We start from the raw sequence: 16,110 nt of genomic DNA on the forward strand, positions 1-16,110 counted from the left end.
AACAGGAAAACTTAGAACTCATGGTCTGGTTCTCATTTTCTCCAGCCAGTGAGTGAAAGGTGCTGGTCTGGGTGTGAGGAGGAAATAAGGTGCAAAGCAGAATTACCTGCACCTTGTCCATTCATATCTTATCTCTTCCCTCTCTTCCTTTTGTCCCTTTTCTGCCTCCTGCTTTGCAGGACCATCTCTGTTAACCATGTCACTTTGCTTGTGGGCTTTTTCTTCATCTCCGACACTTGCCAGAATCCATACCATCTGTCATCTTCCTTGCTTCCTCCGTACCCTGACCCATGATCAGTTTAACACTTCCCATGCCAGCTGTCTGTATGCTGTTTAGTGCACAAAACATTTCATGTACTCTTGCCTTCTGTCATGGCGATGTGATGACAGAAAAATTTTACCCGGGGCAGGGGGAGAGTTGAGAAAAAGCACAAGAGGGAGGGAATAAGCTGAGACAGTGATTTCTCATTGTTGTAAATAAGAACTGCCTCTCCTTGAAGCAGAGTAACTCTCTGGCTTTTCCTCCAAGCCACTAATTGAGCTTGAAAAAGAATTAATTGACCATAGCAGTGTAAATGTTTTGTGAGTATTTCCAGTTCTCTGTAGTCTGAGTAATCTGCTATCATCAGTGCATCTCCCAAAATGTAGTTTTGAACCCTTTTGTAGTTCATTCCCCCTGGCTCTGCTGGTTCTCGTCTTTTGGATTGCTCATCAGCCTGTGTAGTCCAGTATCTGTCATGCAGGTTTCTTTTAAATGTTAGTGGGCTTTTAACTACTACTACTGCTGCTTTTTAGCTGTGTTGATGATTTATAATGGAAGCTGAGGCTCCTCTTGACAAATGCAGAATCTTTAGCAACAGGACTTTCCTGTGGAGTTTATAGGTGTTGATTGTGTAGCTCCTAAATCCTGCTCTGTTTGCATACTAGGCATATATATACCCGGGGATAGTGCTTCCACTAGTCGAGGGGGGAGCTGCGTGCTGTCAGCCACTGTTTTGTTGGTTATCATATACGGAAGATCCAAAGGGGCACAAAACAGAGAACCTGAATGGAAAGAGCCTAGAAATGTGTACTTGCATGTTTCAAAACATTTTGAGGTAAATGGATTATCGTTAGTGCTGACCTTTATGCCTACCTGCTGACATATTCCTTTGGTGCCAGGACCTGCATCCTGCTCTTGGAAGGATTCTCTCATTGAGATTTAAGGGGACACTAATGTACTTAGTTAGGCTCATAACTTACTCTGTCATCTTTGTTTCCTTTTTTCTTTGCTCTTTGTACATCTTTGTATTAGATTATTACAGAAAGAACAATGTGAATGCTGAAAATGGCTTTGTCAGCTAATGAGCAACAGCTAGTGGAGAGATGGCATGTTGCTGCCTTTGTCAGCTAACGAGCAGCAGATGGTGCAGATTCAGAGCATGGCACATCATCCGTGCTAAGTGTCTGGCATGACAGCAGCCAGAATTAGAGACATACGAAATACCCAGAAGTCTAGGTTTTCTTTCATCGCTCTTCTGCGAGCCATTTCTTACATGCCAAGTTTGTGTGTTCAGCTATGAACAAATAGTGGCACACAGTGAATACAGTGACTAGCTGTGTTAATCCAAGGGCTAAAGAGTGTAGGCTGTGGGCTAGAAAAAAATCCTATGCAAGGATTGCCTTGGGGCGGTGTGTTCTCCTATTGAGAATTTCTGTCTCTCATATGTTTCTGTTTCCAGTTGCCACAGCTGCTCATTCAACACAAACATAAAAGTAAAGCAGGTTTTTGAGTCAACGCTAAAGGCTGTGTGATTGGAGTGTATGGATGTCTGAGCAACAGGGCATCATCCATGCTTGTAAGAATGTGCTGCCCACACACTTCTGCACTGGCTAGCAAGAGCTGGCCTCTGTAGGAACATCTGAAACTGCAGTAGTAAAAAGCTCATTTCATCACCAGCAATACATCATCATTAGACCTTGCTCCAATTGTCCTTCAGACAGAGTCTGTATGAGCAAGTCTACTCCATGGGGGAGAAGGTCTTCATTAAATGAAGTGCTGCATGAAAATGGTCAACTTTAACTAGCATTGCAGGTATTGAAGCCACCTGCCAAGCAGGCTTCCGCTAAAGGTCAGCTTTGGCTCTTACCTGAGACACGTGTGCTTGCAGGGGACCCCTTGGAGTCAGAACTGAAGGGTTTATAATGTCTGCAGTCCTGGGTTGCACTTAGCATGGTGTGGTGACCCAAGCTTTTCTGGAGTCCCACACCAGTAGGCTAACTCTCATAGCCCTGAACACTGTGACTCATACTTGGGCAATGTGAGCAACCAGTTTAATCCAGGTGTCTAGCAGATCTGGTTAGAGCTTTCCTGTTTCTGTGTCAGGGAATTGAGGCCCTTGGAACCCATGCTGAAGCTAGGGTCTGGTGACAAATACCCTAGGAACTCCTAGATCTGGTAGGCTACATGCTGTAGTGAAGGCCTGAGAAAACTTAGATTTTCTTTTTATGTTCAATTCCTTAAGAAAGTGTTTTGGGGGGTTTTTATTAATGTGTGATGGGAGTGGTTTCTGATCTGTGTTTTTTATCGTTGTAACCATGCTTCTATTGTTGTTTTTGCAAGCATTTTTAACTGTCTTTAGCAGGTTAGTAGAATAATGTTTGAGATAGTGCTGTAAATACTTGTTCATTGCCGATATGTTGGCATATTAATACTTGATTTCATCTCTTTTATGTGTCTATTAACCATGTTCTTGGTTTTACCGTGTAGAGTTTGAACTGTGCATTTATATATAATGAAAATGCCCTAATTTTTCACATTCCATTCTGTGGCACAACTAAGCTTGCATCGTTCAAAGTGTTTGTATCTGCACACTTGCTCTTACTCTTCGTTGACCCTGCACTGGTGGGGAATTAGACTGGATTAGCAATATATTGTAGTTTCAAAATACAGCCCATGATAACCATTTTTAAGTTTCCCCAAAGTTTCCTGTACCATATTGTTCCATCTGCAATTTAAAAACTACCTGCCAGACAAATGTTTACTGCTCCCTCTGGTGTTCACTTGCAACAGGTCTTACTGCTTGACATGTTCAGGAATGGAAAGTCTGTGGGAAAGTGTTCATAACAAACAATTACACACAGTTGTCGATGAGATATAAAGAGTCTTTTCATAAAAATGCTAAATGAAATCCATACTCTGCAATTAGCAGCATGGGTTTCCTAGATTATGTGAAGATTCTTTTCCTATGCTCTAAAACCTTTCAGTTGGGAAACTGAAACTCTCGCAGAACAAAGGCAGGTTGGTTAGGTTTTCATCTTCAGACTGGTACTTCAGGTGCATTTTGACTGACTTAATTACATCCACTTTCTACAAAAGAGGTAGTTTTTGAAGAACTGTATGTATTAAAAGCTTCACAGCATCAAAGGAGGGGAAATTATTTAAAAAAAGAAAAAAGCCCACTGAAACCCAAGTCATGGCTGAGGAAGTTGCTCTGTCATTGGAGAAGCGCTTGAGTGCAAGAACTCCTACACTACCTGGTGCAGCCCGCAGTAGGAAGGAGGAGGATCAAGTGGGGACTGCACCAGCTTCAAACCCATGTCATATGCCTGGAAGCCTCAGATGAGGACTGTCAGGCTGCCTTGTCCTGCCCTCTTTGATGTGGGGTAGATTTCAGAAGGCGGCCTTTAGATTTGTTGGTGTTCACTGCTTTAAAAAAAAAAAATAATCATGGAGTTGGCCCTCGATCAGGAGCGTGCTTCGAGTCTGCTCTACAGGAAGATCACAAGCTGGAATTATATTAAGGCACATTACATACCCATGCTTTTCCCTTTGTAAGTCCCAAAATTAAAATGGAGGCACAGACAAAACTTACTAATAAATGGTCGTTACTATCAACCCAAATAATTCTGCTGACAGTCTGAATTTAGATGTTTGTCCTTGCCTTCCCTCACACTTTGCTGTGAGAGCAGTCAAATTCATGACTTCCACACTGCTAAGAATAAGTAACCAGATCTAGTATCCACTTTACAAGACCTTTTCTTTCTGTCTTTTAGAGACAATGACTTCTGCAATCTCTATAAGCTGTTTAATGACTGCTTATTATGATAGTACAATTATTACAGCTGAAGATATTTTGCTTGGATTTAGCCACTCAGCGGAGTCAGTCTAATGAATGGCTTTCATGTACAGGAACAAAGGGCACAAAATAACTCTGGTTGCTATCCTTTTAAATACAAGGCTTTAGGCTCGACAAGCAGAGCTCAGTGCACTGAAGAAAGAGATGCAGCGTTGTGTTAATAAGAAATGTCTGCCCAATTCAGAAGTAGCATCAGTAAGCTCTAGGGATTGTCTAAACCAGCTGAGATCTCCTAGAAATATAGCAGTGGGCCAAGACCTTGGGTAGGACTAATCCTACCCATCTGTAAAGATTACTGACTTTGAATTCTTTAATATATCGGTGGCCCCAAAAAATTATTCTTAAAGCATCAGTTGAAGCCTGGTGTTAACTAAGGCTAATGCTATAGAAGATGAGGGGCAGGGTGATATTTTCAAGAGATGCATTCATATTCCTGGGATTAAGATCCAGCATTGCATACCTGCAGCAATTTTTTGGACTGCCCCATCGTGTGTAAAGGTGAAGTCATCTCATTTGCTGCAGTCTGTTGCTACTAGCCAGGTCCACTTTTAGCTTTGGGAAGTTTCCAGTGCTGGTTTCTAATAAGTTTCGATTATCTCTTGCTAGCTAACAGCTAATAGTAGTGTTGTGTCAAAGCTCACTGCATTTTGGAAAAGATAAATAAGCAGGTGATTTAGCAACCTGTCACTTCAAAACAAAACAAAAACCCCAAAGAACAAAAAAGAGAATTCTAGCATCAAAATCACTTTCTCACATTTGAGGATTTTATCATATGATTCTAACACCATTCAAAAGTATTAGAGCTGAGCTCATACTCTTTAGTTCATCAAATCTATATTTGCTACTTTGGGAAGTATGGAGTGGCTGTGACATGGCTCATGGTGCTCTCCAGAGGCTTAGGTGGCTGTCAACTTTGGTCACTGTCTGTGTGCAGTTTTGGAGATGGTGACAAGCCTCTGTTGCAAATGGATGTGTCCAAAGACAGCTAAATGGTTGATACAAATAAACGAGCTAGCAATCAAATACTGACTGACTTAATGTGCTCAGTGATTCCCCCTCAGCATGAAGGAGGATGATACAGGCACAAGGAACAAGATAAAGGCATAGAGATAAATATAAAAGCAGTGCATTAAAATAAGTAGTATAATTACAGCAACTTGAATACTTTAAAAGTCTGTGTTCCTGCTAAAATCTATGTGAAATGGTGGAAGTGTGGGGGCTTATGGGTTTTTTTGAGAGTATGATTGGGGAATTTAACTCTCCCTATAGACAGGACTAACAGCCTACCTTTGTGGTGCCCTACCTTACACTACATTTAGTGCATTTTAAATGTCTGTGGAGAAAGCACAAGTCTGTAAGGAAACCTATAAATAGGTAATTTTTTTTTTATTGAATATTTATGGGGGGATGTGTAATATATGGAAGGAGAAAATCTAACAGCAGGGCCAGAACTAAGGAAGAGACAAGCATTCCACCAGAGCTTGCACCCTGGAAGGATCATGGCAATGAAGAGCTGCAGTCAAAGTAGATTTTGTCTGTTTATGTTAATGGAGTAAGCATCGTCATGTGCTAGGATTCCAGGCTGCCAGGTGTTGTGCAAACAGTCTTACAAAACTGTACAAAAACAATCTTTAGCGGTCCTGTTCTTATTTATAATCCAGTAATAATTTGTGTAAAAGGCTAATGAAATTAACACCTTTTCTCTTTTTCTGAATAGGTAGAATATATAGTAGAAAGCTAGGAATTCCTCTATAAAAGTGGTTGTATGTATTGTAGTAGTTGTATATATTCCCACGGAAGACCTCTAGACTTCCATTCACAACTTATGATTACTGAGTGCTTTTAAGTCTCCTTCTGTTTTTCTCGCTGCTTCCTGTTATCTCCTGGTTGATCTGGAATATTTGTTGCAGGTAGGTGACAAACGTCAGAATTCTTAAGCAAAGGTGAATATTAAACAGTGCATGAAATGAGCATCTGCATTAATTGGGAAGATGCTGTAAGCCAGCTGCTGACCTTTTTGTCACTCAGATGGCTCTCAAACTTGGAATATCAAACTGGATTTAACTCTTGTTTTCACTCATGATTAAGCAACCAAATACTTAGTAGTTATAATAAGATTTATAATGAAGTGACCGTGGTGAATGTTTCATTTGAAGCTCAATTACAGAAATTTACACATGAGTAAGGGCAAGTGCAATAGCTACTTACATTTGATAGCTTTTTATGCAGGAAGATCAGGAGGGTTTTTGGTGCTAATTATTTAATCCTCTTGATGATCTCCTCTAGATGGGGGTCAGTAAATAGCCTGATTGGAGAGCTTGGAATCAGACAGGTTTAACTGTTGGCTGGGATCAGTAGCACAACTGAAATAAAAAGATCAAGTAGCTAGTAGCCCAGCATGGGGTGAGGGATCGTAGCCCATCAGGCACACTGAGGAGGGTTGCCCCTGCTACTGAAGTCCCTTAAGGGCGGTGTTCTGTCCTGCCTGTATGCATCCTGAGTAACTTAACAACTTTGAAGTTGTGCTTAATTAGCATGCTGTAACAGCTGATTTAGAATTTGTCCTTTTGTATGTTATTGTTCAGGTTGTTTAATGAGTAGTAACTTCTAAAATACTTCTTTAGTGAGAAATCGCTTTACTGAATATCTGAAAAACAAGCTTTTTTGTCCAAGCTTTATGTTTGGAGAACTTCTGACATAGTAGACTGTTGGGTGGATTTTATACTGGGAATAGTACTCAAGTGCTAGCTTTTTTCTAGATAGGAAAAAGCAAGCAGAAGTGAAACTTCTCTGTGTTATTCTGCAAGACAGCCCTGTTGAAGATCTCTGTGAGCCACCAAATGATGCACTTGCCTTCTGTGCTGAGGCAGCTGAATGACTGCAGGTGGTGGTGGCTTTCCCACTGGGAACTGAACTGAAAATACTGTAGGGTCTAAACAGCAATTAACTAACCCAAAATAACTGTTAGTATTAACTGGGTTAAGGTTTATATCAGTTCTTGGGGTGAAAGGGATTGTATCCTGGTGCCATCCTGCTTGTGTTATGTAGTGTTGTAAAATCAATCCTTCTCTTCTTTGTAAACTGAAGTTAAAACCTGTTTTTCAAAGAGCCGGGACAAGTTGAAAAGATGGCTACCTGTAACTCCTTCATGTACAGTCTTTACTGAAATGATGCACCTTGCCACACATGCATCAAGAGAGACTGGATTTACAGTGCTGTCTGATGTGACTGTGTTATCTCTCAACATAAATTAACAACAGCAGAGAAGTTTAAGGTGGTTCATTACCAAAGTCAGGAAAATACCTGTGGCTCTGCAATGATGAAGCATCTGGACACAACAGTTTCTGTCTGGAGAGTTGCTCTTGTCGCCTGCAAGTAATCAAGTTTTAATTAGCTGAATAAATCATCATCTGTTGTTGGATTGAGACGTGTGGGTGTGAAGCAGCATAAAGTTATTTTGCCTGATTGCTACCTGGAGGGGCTCTAAGGCAACAATTTGAGTTCAAAGATGCTGATGCTGAAATAATGTGCAGTTTACTTCTAGCCACAAGTTGTCACAAAATGTCTGCTGTTGAGATCCACATCTACATCCCGTTTCCCTCACTCCAGATTGCAAAATAGCTAACAAATATTTCAAAATAGAAATGTTTGTAGAGTTAAAAGAAGGAAATGTGCTTGTAGTAGTGGCAGCATCGCGTGGGGTGCCTGTTTTGTGATACTGTTGCATCTGTTGCGCGCAGTAAGCAGTGCCTAGTTCACTGTAAGTAGGTGTGAAATGCTGGAGGTGTGGACTAGCCGGCTCAACCATAATGGTTCGGTCAGAAAGTTTCTTCCCTAAAGTTTCATTAGCCAGACTGCATACGGGCTTCTGTAAGAGAAACTCAACCTTTTATAAATGTATAATCTCTTCTATTTAGCATTGTGTCATTATAGTGGGACACAGCTCTAAAATTTTACTGTGATATCTAAACAGTAGGTTAGTATCTACTTACAGTTACATATGAAAATTTTTTTTCCAAGAAGTTGGGCCATGCCATCTTGTCCTGGCTATATTTCTCAAATATGTAGTCCACAACTGCATTTTACTGATAATTATAGAAGACATTTGGTGTCTTTGCTGCTCTGTCTAAGGAAAGAAAAATCACCTGCCCATCACAGAAGATCTGTTGTAACCTTCTAGTTGGGTTTTAAGTCCTTGTAGCCAAGTCAAGTGTGTCAGGACTGCTTTTATACAAGGGGATATCTATATACAGTTTAAGGTTTTACACAGTATATGCCAAATCTGATTTTTTTTTTTTCCCCCTGCTGTTGTTCATCTCTGCTGAGAAATAATAAAATGGATTATACTTTTTGAAAAATAGTGCTGTTTCACACTTGGTACCCTAAAGATAGCAAAATGCTTTTCTGTTAGTGCTGTAGAGCCATGCCTGCAAACTGTCACATCTTCAGTGGAATGTACAACCGGTCCTGATGGGAAGTTACTATTTTTTTTAGAGCCTTAAAAGAAGGGGGTGGGAGGATTGCTTTCTGCATAGCATAAGGAGCAACTTCACACGCTTGCACATACAACTGCCAAAATAGTTTTCCTGAACTTAAGTAAACCAACCTGGGGGGAACATTTGGCAAGTTTGTACTGTGGCCAGCAGTTCTCTGCCACCATCTTCACCACTTGCTTCATGTTTGAATTTCAAGAGACGAGAAGAATATTTTAGTGAAGAGCAATTTCTTCCCAGGGCTAATGGAGTCAGAGGAGGCTCCTCCAGTGCGTGGTGGTTCACTGACACCTCTTTCTAAATACCATGGTAATTCCCTTTTGTGTAATGCAAATACAGATTCATGTTAATGTTTCATTCCTAGATTGCTTCTGCTGTGACTAGGTAACACATGAAGAATGGAACTGGACCGAATTGATCCTTTTGTGCCATAGGTTCACAGATTGGTTGAATGTCAGTTTATTTGGGGTGGTTTTTGTGCTTGCTATATTTCTGCAATTGGATCCAGACCAGATCTGCTATTTGAGTAGCCTTTCTTTAAACACAGTTTTGTAAGTTTCTGTGTGATTTCTTGCTGTATTTCAAGTGTGTCTGTCAGTCCTTACCCCTTCCCGTCCCACGTGTGGTCTCAGTTTCTTAGGTTCTGGAGACATGGGCTCAGGGGGACTTGCCAATTCCTTTAAAAACTACCAACTTCTCCCTTCCCTTTCCTTTAGCTGGTTATACCGCCAAGGCTAAATAAGGTCAGATGATCCACACGCGTCTGTGTCCTTTTTCACTTCTCTTTTGTCATTTCCTGATATCCTGGTAATTTTTGATTACCCTGAGCCCATTTCAGCCAAGTGTAACAGAAGGATATAGATTGCAAAGATAATGCTGTCCTTGAAAGCTTATCAAGGCTGAAGTCACTGAAGGAGCCAAATAGGTAGCTGCTGTTAAATAAATGTAAAGCTTTTCACATGCAGATCTGCCTGTAAACTTTGAGATCTGTGCAGTAGAAGACACAATGATGAAGAAGAAAACCTTTTTCTTAAGTCATGTAATAGGAGTAAGAATTGCAGAGGAGTGCTGTGAATAGTGCAGCACATGACTTGAATCTGCTACAGGCAGTTGTGATCCTGGTATATCTGTTACTTGTGAGGGTGCCGAAGACTTGAAGAAAATAGATAGCCCCTTCATGTTAAGAATATCTACAGAGATCATTGTAGAATGGGAAGGTGTGTTTCTGCTCAGGAAGAAATGATTGTGCTTTCCATGGGAACTTTATGAGCAATGACCACACAACACTTGCTTGAAAACCTCGGGAAAACTGTGCCAGAGGACAAGAAGGATGTCAAATTAAAAATAAAACAGACATTCCCCAGTGGAGTTCTCCAGAGTCAGGGGACATGTCTTGGACTAAGCCATTACTGGTTTCTCTTTTTTCCTGCATTTATGCACAGCATATGAGAAATGCATTTTGCGTCTGGAATTGGAACTTGGAAAACTGAGTTCTGTTCGGGATTGAGACTTGTGTCTAGTAAACAGCTAGCTGTGTGACTAGTGAATCGCTATGGCATTTGAAATGCTCTTTTATCTTTTCGGGGTGTCTAATGTAAATGTAAGTTTGAATTGGGATTGTTTTGTGTATATATCATGCCTGTTGCAAGTATGAAGAATTGCAATTGTGTTTTGTTTGTTGTTTTTTCCTTCCCTCGAGTTTAAAAAATAATAAAAATCAGTGGACTATGTAAAAGGGAAACTTAGAGATAATTTGAAGGTGTTTGTTTTTGATCTGTGGTTACTAGTATGTGCTTTTTCAATAAACACTTATTCTAAAACAGTATTTTCTTGTTCTCTGGCTGCTGTTGCAAGAGGACGAGGGGATAGGAAAATGTCTGGGGAGAAAATGTTGAACTAGATGTTATATAGCTATCTAAGTAATACTTCCATTAAATCAGTCCTGAATGGTTTATCCCTCTTTTTGATGGGGAATAAGGATGCTTTGGACAGAAGAAAGAGTGCATTTTCCAGAAACTCAACTTTGTTCCTGGTCATTCCAGCACCTTTTTCCTCCAGATGTGGTCGAACATTAAATATTGCTTATGGCTTTACTGCAGTAGCTCAAGGTAATGCACCAGATGTGCTTTGGGTCTTCTTGCCTTAGGGGCCAGGACAGCTGAGGTTGCTGTGAAGTGTGTCTGTGGTACCTGAAATGGAGCTCCTGCAGCATTCACCACCGCTGGTAGCTCTGGTCAGGAAAGCGCAGGCACATGACTGCTGCTCTTCAGAGGGCCAGAGGCTCAGGTTTTGATGATTCTCAGTCTGAAGTCTGTCTGGAAAAGTAAGGCTGTAAAGGCTAAGAGATGGTCCATATTAGAAATTTTAGAAGTAAATAATTTTGAAGCCTTACTTTGGCAGGATTTTCAGAGATGGCAAAGGGCGTCTCTGACTATGATTTGCCAGAAAGTTGATAGCCTCTGAATTCAGACCCCAAATAACTGAAGTAAGCCTGCTTGAAGAAATGGGATACAGTAAATGTTAACAGGGGCAAAACCACAGTTGCTTCCCCCTTTTCTTATTTCTTCTCCCTCTTCTCTTCTTGGAACTGTTCTGGCTCAAAATACATCTCTGAAAAAGGAAGCTGTCCAGAGGCAGACATTTGGTCTGGGGAATGTAAAGGCATTGCATGGTTTCCAAAAGATGTTAGCTTTAGAAAAATAAAACCAACAACAAAAACATAACATGTGAAGCATTGGCCACCTCTTCACATATGTGTGCTATTACCACGTGCTTCCAGCAGCAGCTTGGCTGGCTGGTTAGTGTGCTGAATATTGGTCAAATGCTAATACAGACTGCTTGCTTCAGTGACGGTCTGGGAATCTGTTGCTGAAGTGTTTGTTTTGCTGCTTTTGTTTAAAGACTGGGGGGTATGGTACTGCCTCAAACCTTGTGGTTACTGAATTATTTAACTGAGATCAGTCTGCCTCAAAACTCTAACACAGAAGTTGCTCTTTGAAGTTGTATGAAGAATTGCACGGGTTTGGATGTCTTGGCTGAGGGTTTTCCGTTGCCGGTGGTGTTAAGCACGGCAGCTACTTCAGGGTAATTTATCACCTGTTTTTCTATGAAGTAGTGATTCACTTTTTTTCCCCCAAATATACTGTGGATACTCTTCAGAAAAAGTGGTAGTTGAATATGTGAAATTCAGTGATACGTCCTATTTTATACTTCATAATTCTAACTGAAAACTACTGGTGTAATAAAGAAAAACATGTAAGAGAGGAACTGCAGGAATTTGCTTTTGGAGGACACTAAATCAAGTGAGAGTTACTGTAGCTGTGGTTTAAAACAGTTTATATGCACTCTGCTGAGTGATGGAAGGCTTTGCTATAGCTGCACTTAGTTTTTAACCCTGGAAGAGAGGATTCCTTCCAAATTATTGCTGAAGCTCTTTGTCCCTATTGGATATACTTTTTTTTTGTCTGTACTCCAGTTGTTCCTGACCTTGTCCTGGCCTTATAAAACTGTGCAGGTTGGCATATTGATGTGCCATATGGCTACATAAAAAGACTGCCTGTTGCTGTGATCTCCAAATCTGTCACATCTATAAACCTGGGAGTTGTAAATGCATCTTGTGGATTTGGTGTAGGAGTAGGAAACATTTACTCAAAGGCCCGCAAGTTGTGGAGCTGGTTTCTTTTCTGGTGTTCTCCTATCAATGGTCTGTGCATGGTATTACTGTGTGTTCACATTGCACTATACACACCTTCCTACAGTTACCACAGTGACTGGCTTTGCTTTATAGTGGACTTTCTCCAGAGTTCAGTGTCCTGTGGTGTGGTCCATCATGTCATGTGCTTATTTGAAAAAGCAAAAGGGAGAAAAAAAATCCAACCACATGTCTCCTTAAATTGTTTTTTACTTTGGCAGTTGCTTTGTTCTAGGCTGGTGATACCACAAGACTTAACTGGTGCTTGCCTTGAGCATCATGGTAGAAGCATCTGCATCACTGTAGCTGAAGGCAGTTTTCTCTTCTTGCCGCGAAGAGTTGCTGTGCAGTGCAGTAAAAAATGTGAAGTACTTGAGATCATAATGAGATTCTCTAATCATTTGTTAAACCCATTTTGATGCTATTGTTAGTAGTTCGTGTTATGTGAATAGCTGTGCTGGTACTATGAAATAGATGTAGTTTCTGTCCTGAAGAACTGTATAATGGATGATGGAGACAAGTACAGCAAGAGATGCAATTCGTATAACTCATGTTCCTTTTGCACTCAATTTTATATAAATCCTGCTGAATAAAAGCAGTATTATTTATAGCATTTTCTTTTTTGAGTTTGGTTTTTGCAGCCTGAAAAATACTTTAATGAAGGTCTCCTGTGTTTCTTATTCTCACAAAGACACTAACTCACTTGATATCTCTGTGTGCCTCCTTTCCTTCTCCAGATGTTTCCTTACTCTTTGTACACCTGTCTTTGCCCACGTTTGCCTCCAGATCCCAAATTCTCTGAACTTGCTGCCATGTTCATTATCTCTGTCTATCTTGAGCTCTTCACTGTTTGGCTTCTCTGAGCAAGAAAGAGAAGCTTGGTGGTGTACAAAATCTAGACTTTTGCTGCTATTTAGTGTTTGTGGACTCAGCATGACATATAGCTACAGGCTGGTGGGGGGCCTACAACTACTCCAGCTAGACCTTTGCCTCTGAGGGTTATTGTCTGCTGCCTGAGGACCTGCTTAGATGTCTCCTGGATTTATGCCTGCGACAGTGACATTTACAACAAACTTCCGTGCAAAGAGGAGATAATTGCTTTTGTTTTCTGTGAAGTATGACGCCCTATTGTAATATTTTTCCTCTAATGCTTCTAAGTTGGTCAAATCCATGTTGGTCTTTAAGGGACAGTTAGGAGTACCTGCTTGCCAAATTTACAAACTTGTACTCCAAAGCGTTGAGCAATTTAAATTTGTTTTGAGAAGTCATTTGACTTGTTTTAAGTTTGAATTTTCAGTCATTCTGGAAATTGTACAAATTGGAAAAAATTCAGTCTAAGCAAGTGAAATCTCACGAAGAACTTAAAGCAGTTGAAAGCAGGCCATAGGGAGCTTGGAAGGCACCTAACATCGGTGCCACCAGCGCTGCCTAGAGTACCCTAACCTGCACTGCTACAGAAGTATCTCTAACCTTTGTAAGTTGTTTCCCTCATCTTTGCCCTTTTCTGTCTATATCTTCTCCCAGCGAAAGCCAAATCCAAATGCGGTGCCACGTTCTTCCCCTGCGCTAGCGGAATCCACTGCATCATTGGCCGCTTCCGGTGCAACGGCTTCGAGGACTGTCCCGATGGCAGCGATGAGGAAAACTGCAGTAAGTGCGAGCCTGCTTGCGAGCACGGGCGCTTCTTTTTCTTTCAACTAATTAATACTACTTAGAAAGGAAGCATTCATTAGCCTTTAGTTTCTGAGTCGAATATTCTCCCTGTCATTTACAACCCAGATGATCCTTGTGCTTTTGACTTTGTAAATGACAGTCTCTTTTTTTTTTTTTTTAAGGTCCAGCTCAGTCTTGTTTTGTATATAATGCCTGCATGATACTTCAAGTCCCTTTGTAACTTTGAAATGAGATTTAAGCTGAGTGTTTGCTTTGAACAGGTTCTCTGTACTCAAATGTAACTCAGGTTGGGCAAATATTAAATATTACTTAAAATTGTTTAATTTTTGTCTGTTTCTTGTCACTGAAGAATATGGCTTATTTGTTCATCAGCACATTTAGGTTTCTCAGTTTATATGTATTCTCAAACAACAAAAAAGCAAGTAAAGGGTTATTTAATGAAACAGATTCCTGGAAGGTGAAGGAGGTTCTCAAAGTCAGACATGCCTGCCAATGCACTAGCTTGGGCTGCTGTTCAGCACCTTGCAGGGAAATCGCAGCAGAGAGATCATCTGAACTACTGCTTGACTGGGGCTAAAGCCCCTGCGCGTGGCTGCATAGATCCATTTGTATCTGTAAGTCTAGCAGGGATATATCGTAGCAGTAAGGAAAGGTTATGTTTGATCCAGCAGCTCTGTTGCTATTATCAGGAGCTGGTAAAAGCATGGGTCTGTAGGCCAAAGCTTGCAGCAAATGCTTGCTCATTCTCTCCTTGGAGCACACTGAGTTTTTCCTTTTAATGACATTTAAAGGTCAGGAGGAGGACAACAGACACCGGCTTTCAAAGATTACAAAAGGGGAGATCTTTATAGTGATCTATCACTGTCTGCTTCTTGGAGGACTCGCCTTTCTTGTTTGTGTGCTTTCCCCCACAGAATGAACGTCTCTTAAGGTACCATCTGTTGTTGGCCTAGACAATCTGCTTTGGGCCCTGGGAGGACTGTGGCAGGGAGATAAGCACCTCTGCGGAGCAAGTGATGCTAGAGAAAGAAGGTTGAAGGCTAAGGAAATTACTTTGGGTTATGCTTAAACAAATGGACTAGAAAGAAGTTTTGACAAAAGTGCTTTGAATATCCTTGAGGTGGTAGACTGACAAGTGGCAGGTCTCAACTGAAAATGCACCAGTTCATGGAGCTGGCTATGAATGACATAATTTCCCATGAGCTTGTAGTGTGTAGCTCCAATGGGACTTTACAGCTGGTAACATGCTGCTGATCTTCCCGTTTCTCCATGCCATTTAAGCACACACTTGGTATTTTGTAGCATATCCAAGTGTCTAGTCACTGCTTTGCTTATGTAGAGGAACAACACTGTAGGCCCTAAAGTGACCTGGAAAATCAACGTGCTATGCAAGTGTGCAACAGTTTCAGACCAAAGGAGATTTAGCACGTTCATGATAAAACGTGCTTTTGGGGAACTGGAGGAGTTGGGAGTGTTTGTTATATATCCTGCAGGTTATATGCACAGCAGACTAAAGTTTTATGTTGTGTTTGTTTTTTTTTTTTTAAAGATTCTTTAAAGGCAGCTCTTACTTTAAAGAATAAAAAATAGGAAGCCAGTTATTTGGGAACTGTAATCCCCTTTGTTATTGTGGCAGAGAAGCACTTTGAAGTAGACAAGACATCTAAACAGCTTTTTTAAGGTTTTCGATTGGGAAGTTGCATTCTGTTTCAGTCACCTCATTACCAAAACCTGGCGGGAATTCAGAGAAGAGTGCCAAAAATGATTAAGGGACACAGAGATTGATTTATGAGGAGATATTAAAAACTACTAAATTATGCATATCTCAGCTAAGCGATGACTATGTTGGAAGATAAGGCTATATATGCTGTATATGAAGGGTTCAAACACTGTTCAAGGAGGGATTATGTGATTATGTATGCTGGGCTATAGCTAAGAGTAAAGGGATGAAATTCGAAAAGGGAAAACTAAGATGAGTATTAAGGAAACCTCCTTAACAGTGAGATGCATTGAAGCTGTGATGCTGGAGAAGTGCTAGGAGAAATGGTGAAAACTGCACTGCTTGAAGCTTCAAATTAAACTAGACATAGGATCTTACAGCATACTTACTGCTGGGTTTGGCATGGGTGAGAAG

The 16,110-nt window shown here is 40.8% G+C and overlaps 1 protein-coding gene across 4 annotated transcripts in view; it reads left to right on the forward strand.

Annotated features, from left to right (window-relative positions):
- The window catches only part of LDLRAD3 (low density lipoprotein receptor class A domain containing 3), a 116,700-nt gene that overhangs the window by 42,689 nt on the left and 57,901 nt on the right, over positions 1-16,110 (forward strand). For all 4 annotated transcript variants that reach the window (XM_087745961.1, XM_087745964.1, XM_087745962.1 and 1 more), the window contains one exon: positions 13,827-13,952. In XM_087745961.1, the coding sequence (XP_087602087.1) occupies positions 13,827-13,952 (126 nt within the window). The remainder of the gene's footprint in view (positions 1-13,826; positions 13,953-16,110) is intronic.

The sequence above is a fragment of the Nipponia nippon genome, unplaced genomic scaffold (assembly GCF_047370975.1).
Source record: "Nipponia nippon isolate SJK-2023a ecotype South Korea unplaced genomic scaffold, ASM4737097v1 scaffold_10, whole genome shotgun sequence".
Lineage (NCBI taxonomy): Eukaryota > Metazoa > Chordata > Aves > Pelecaniformes > Threskiornithidae > Nipponia > Nipponia nippon.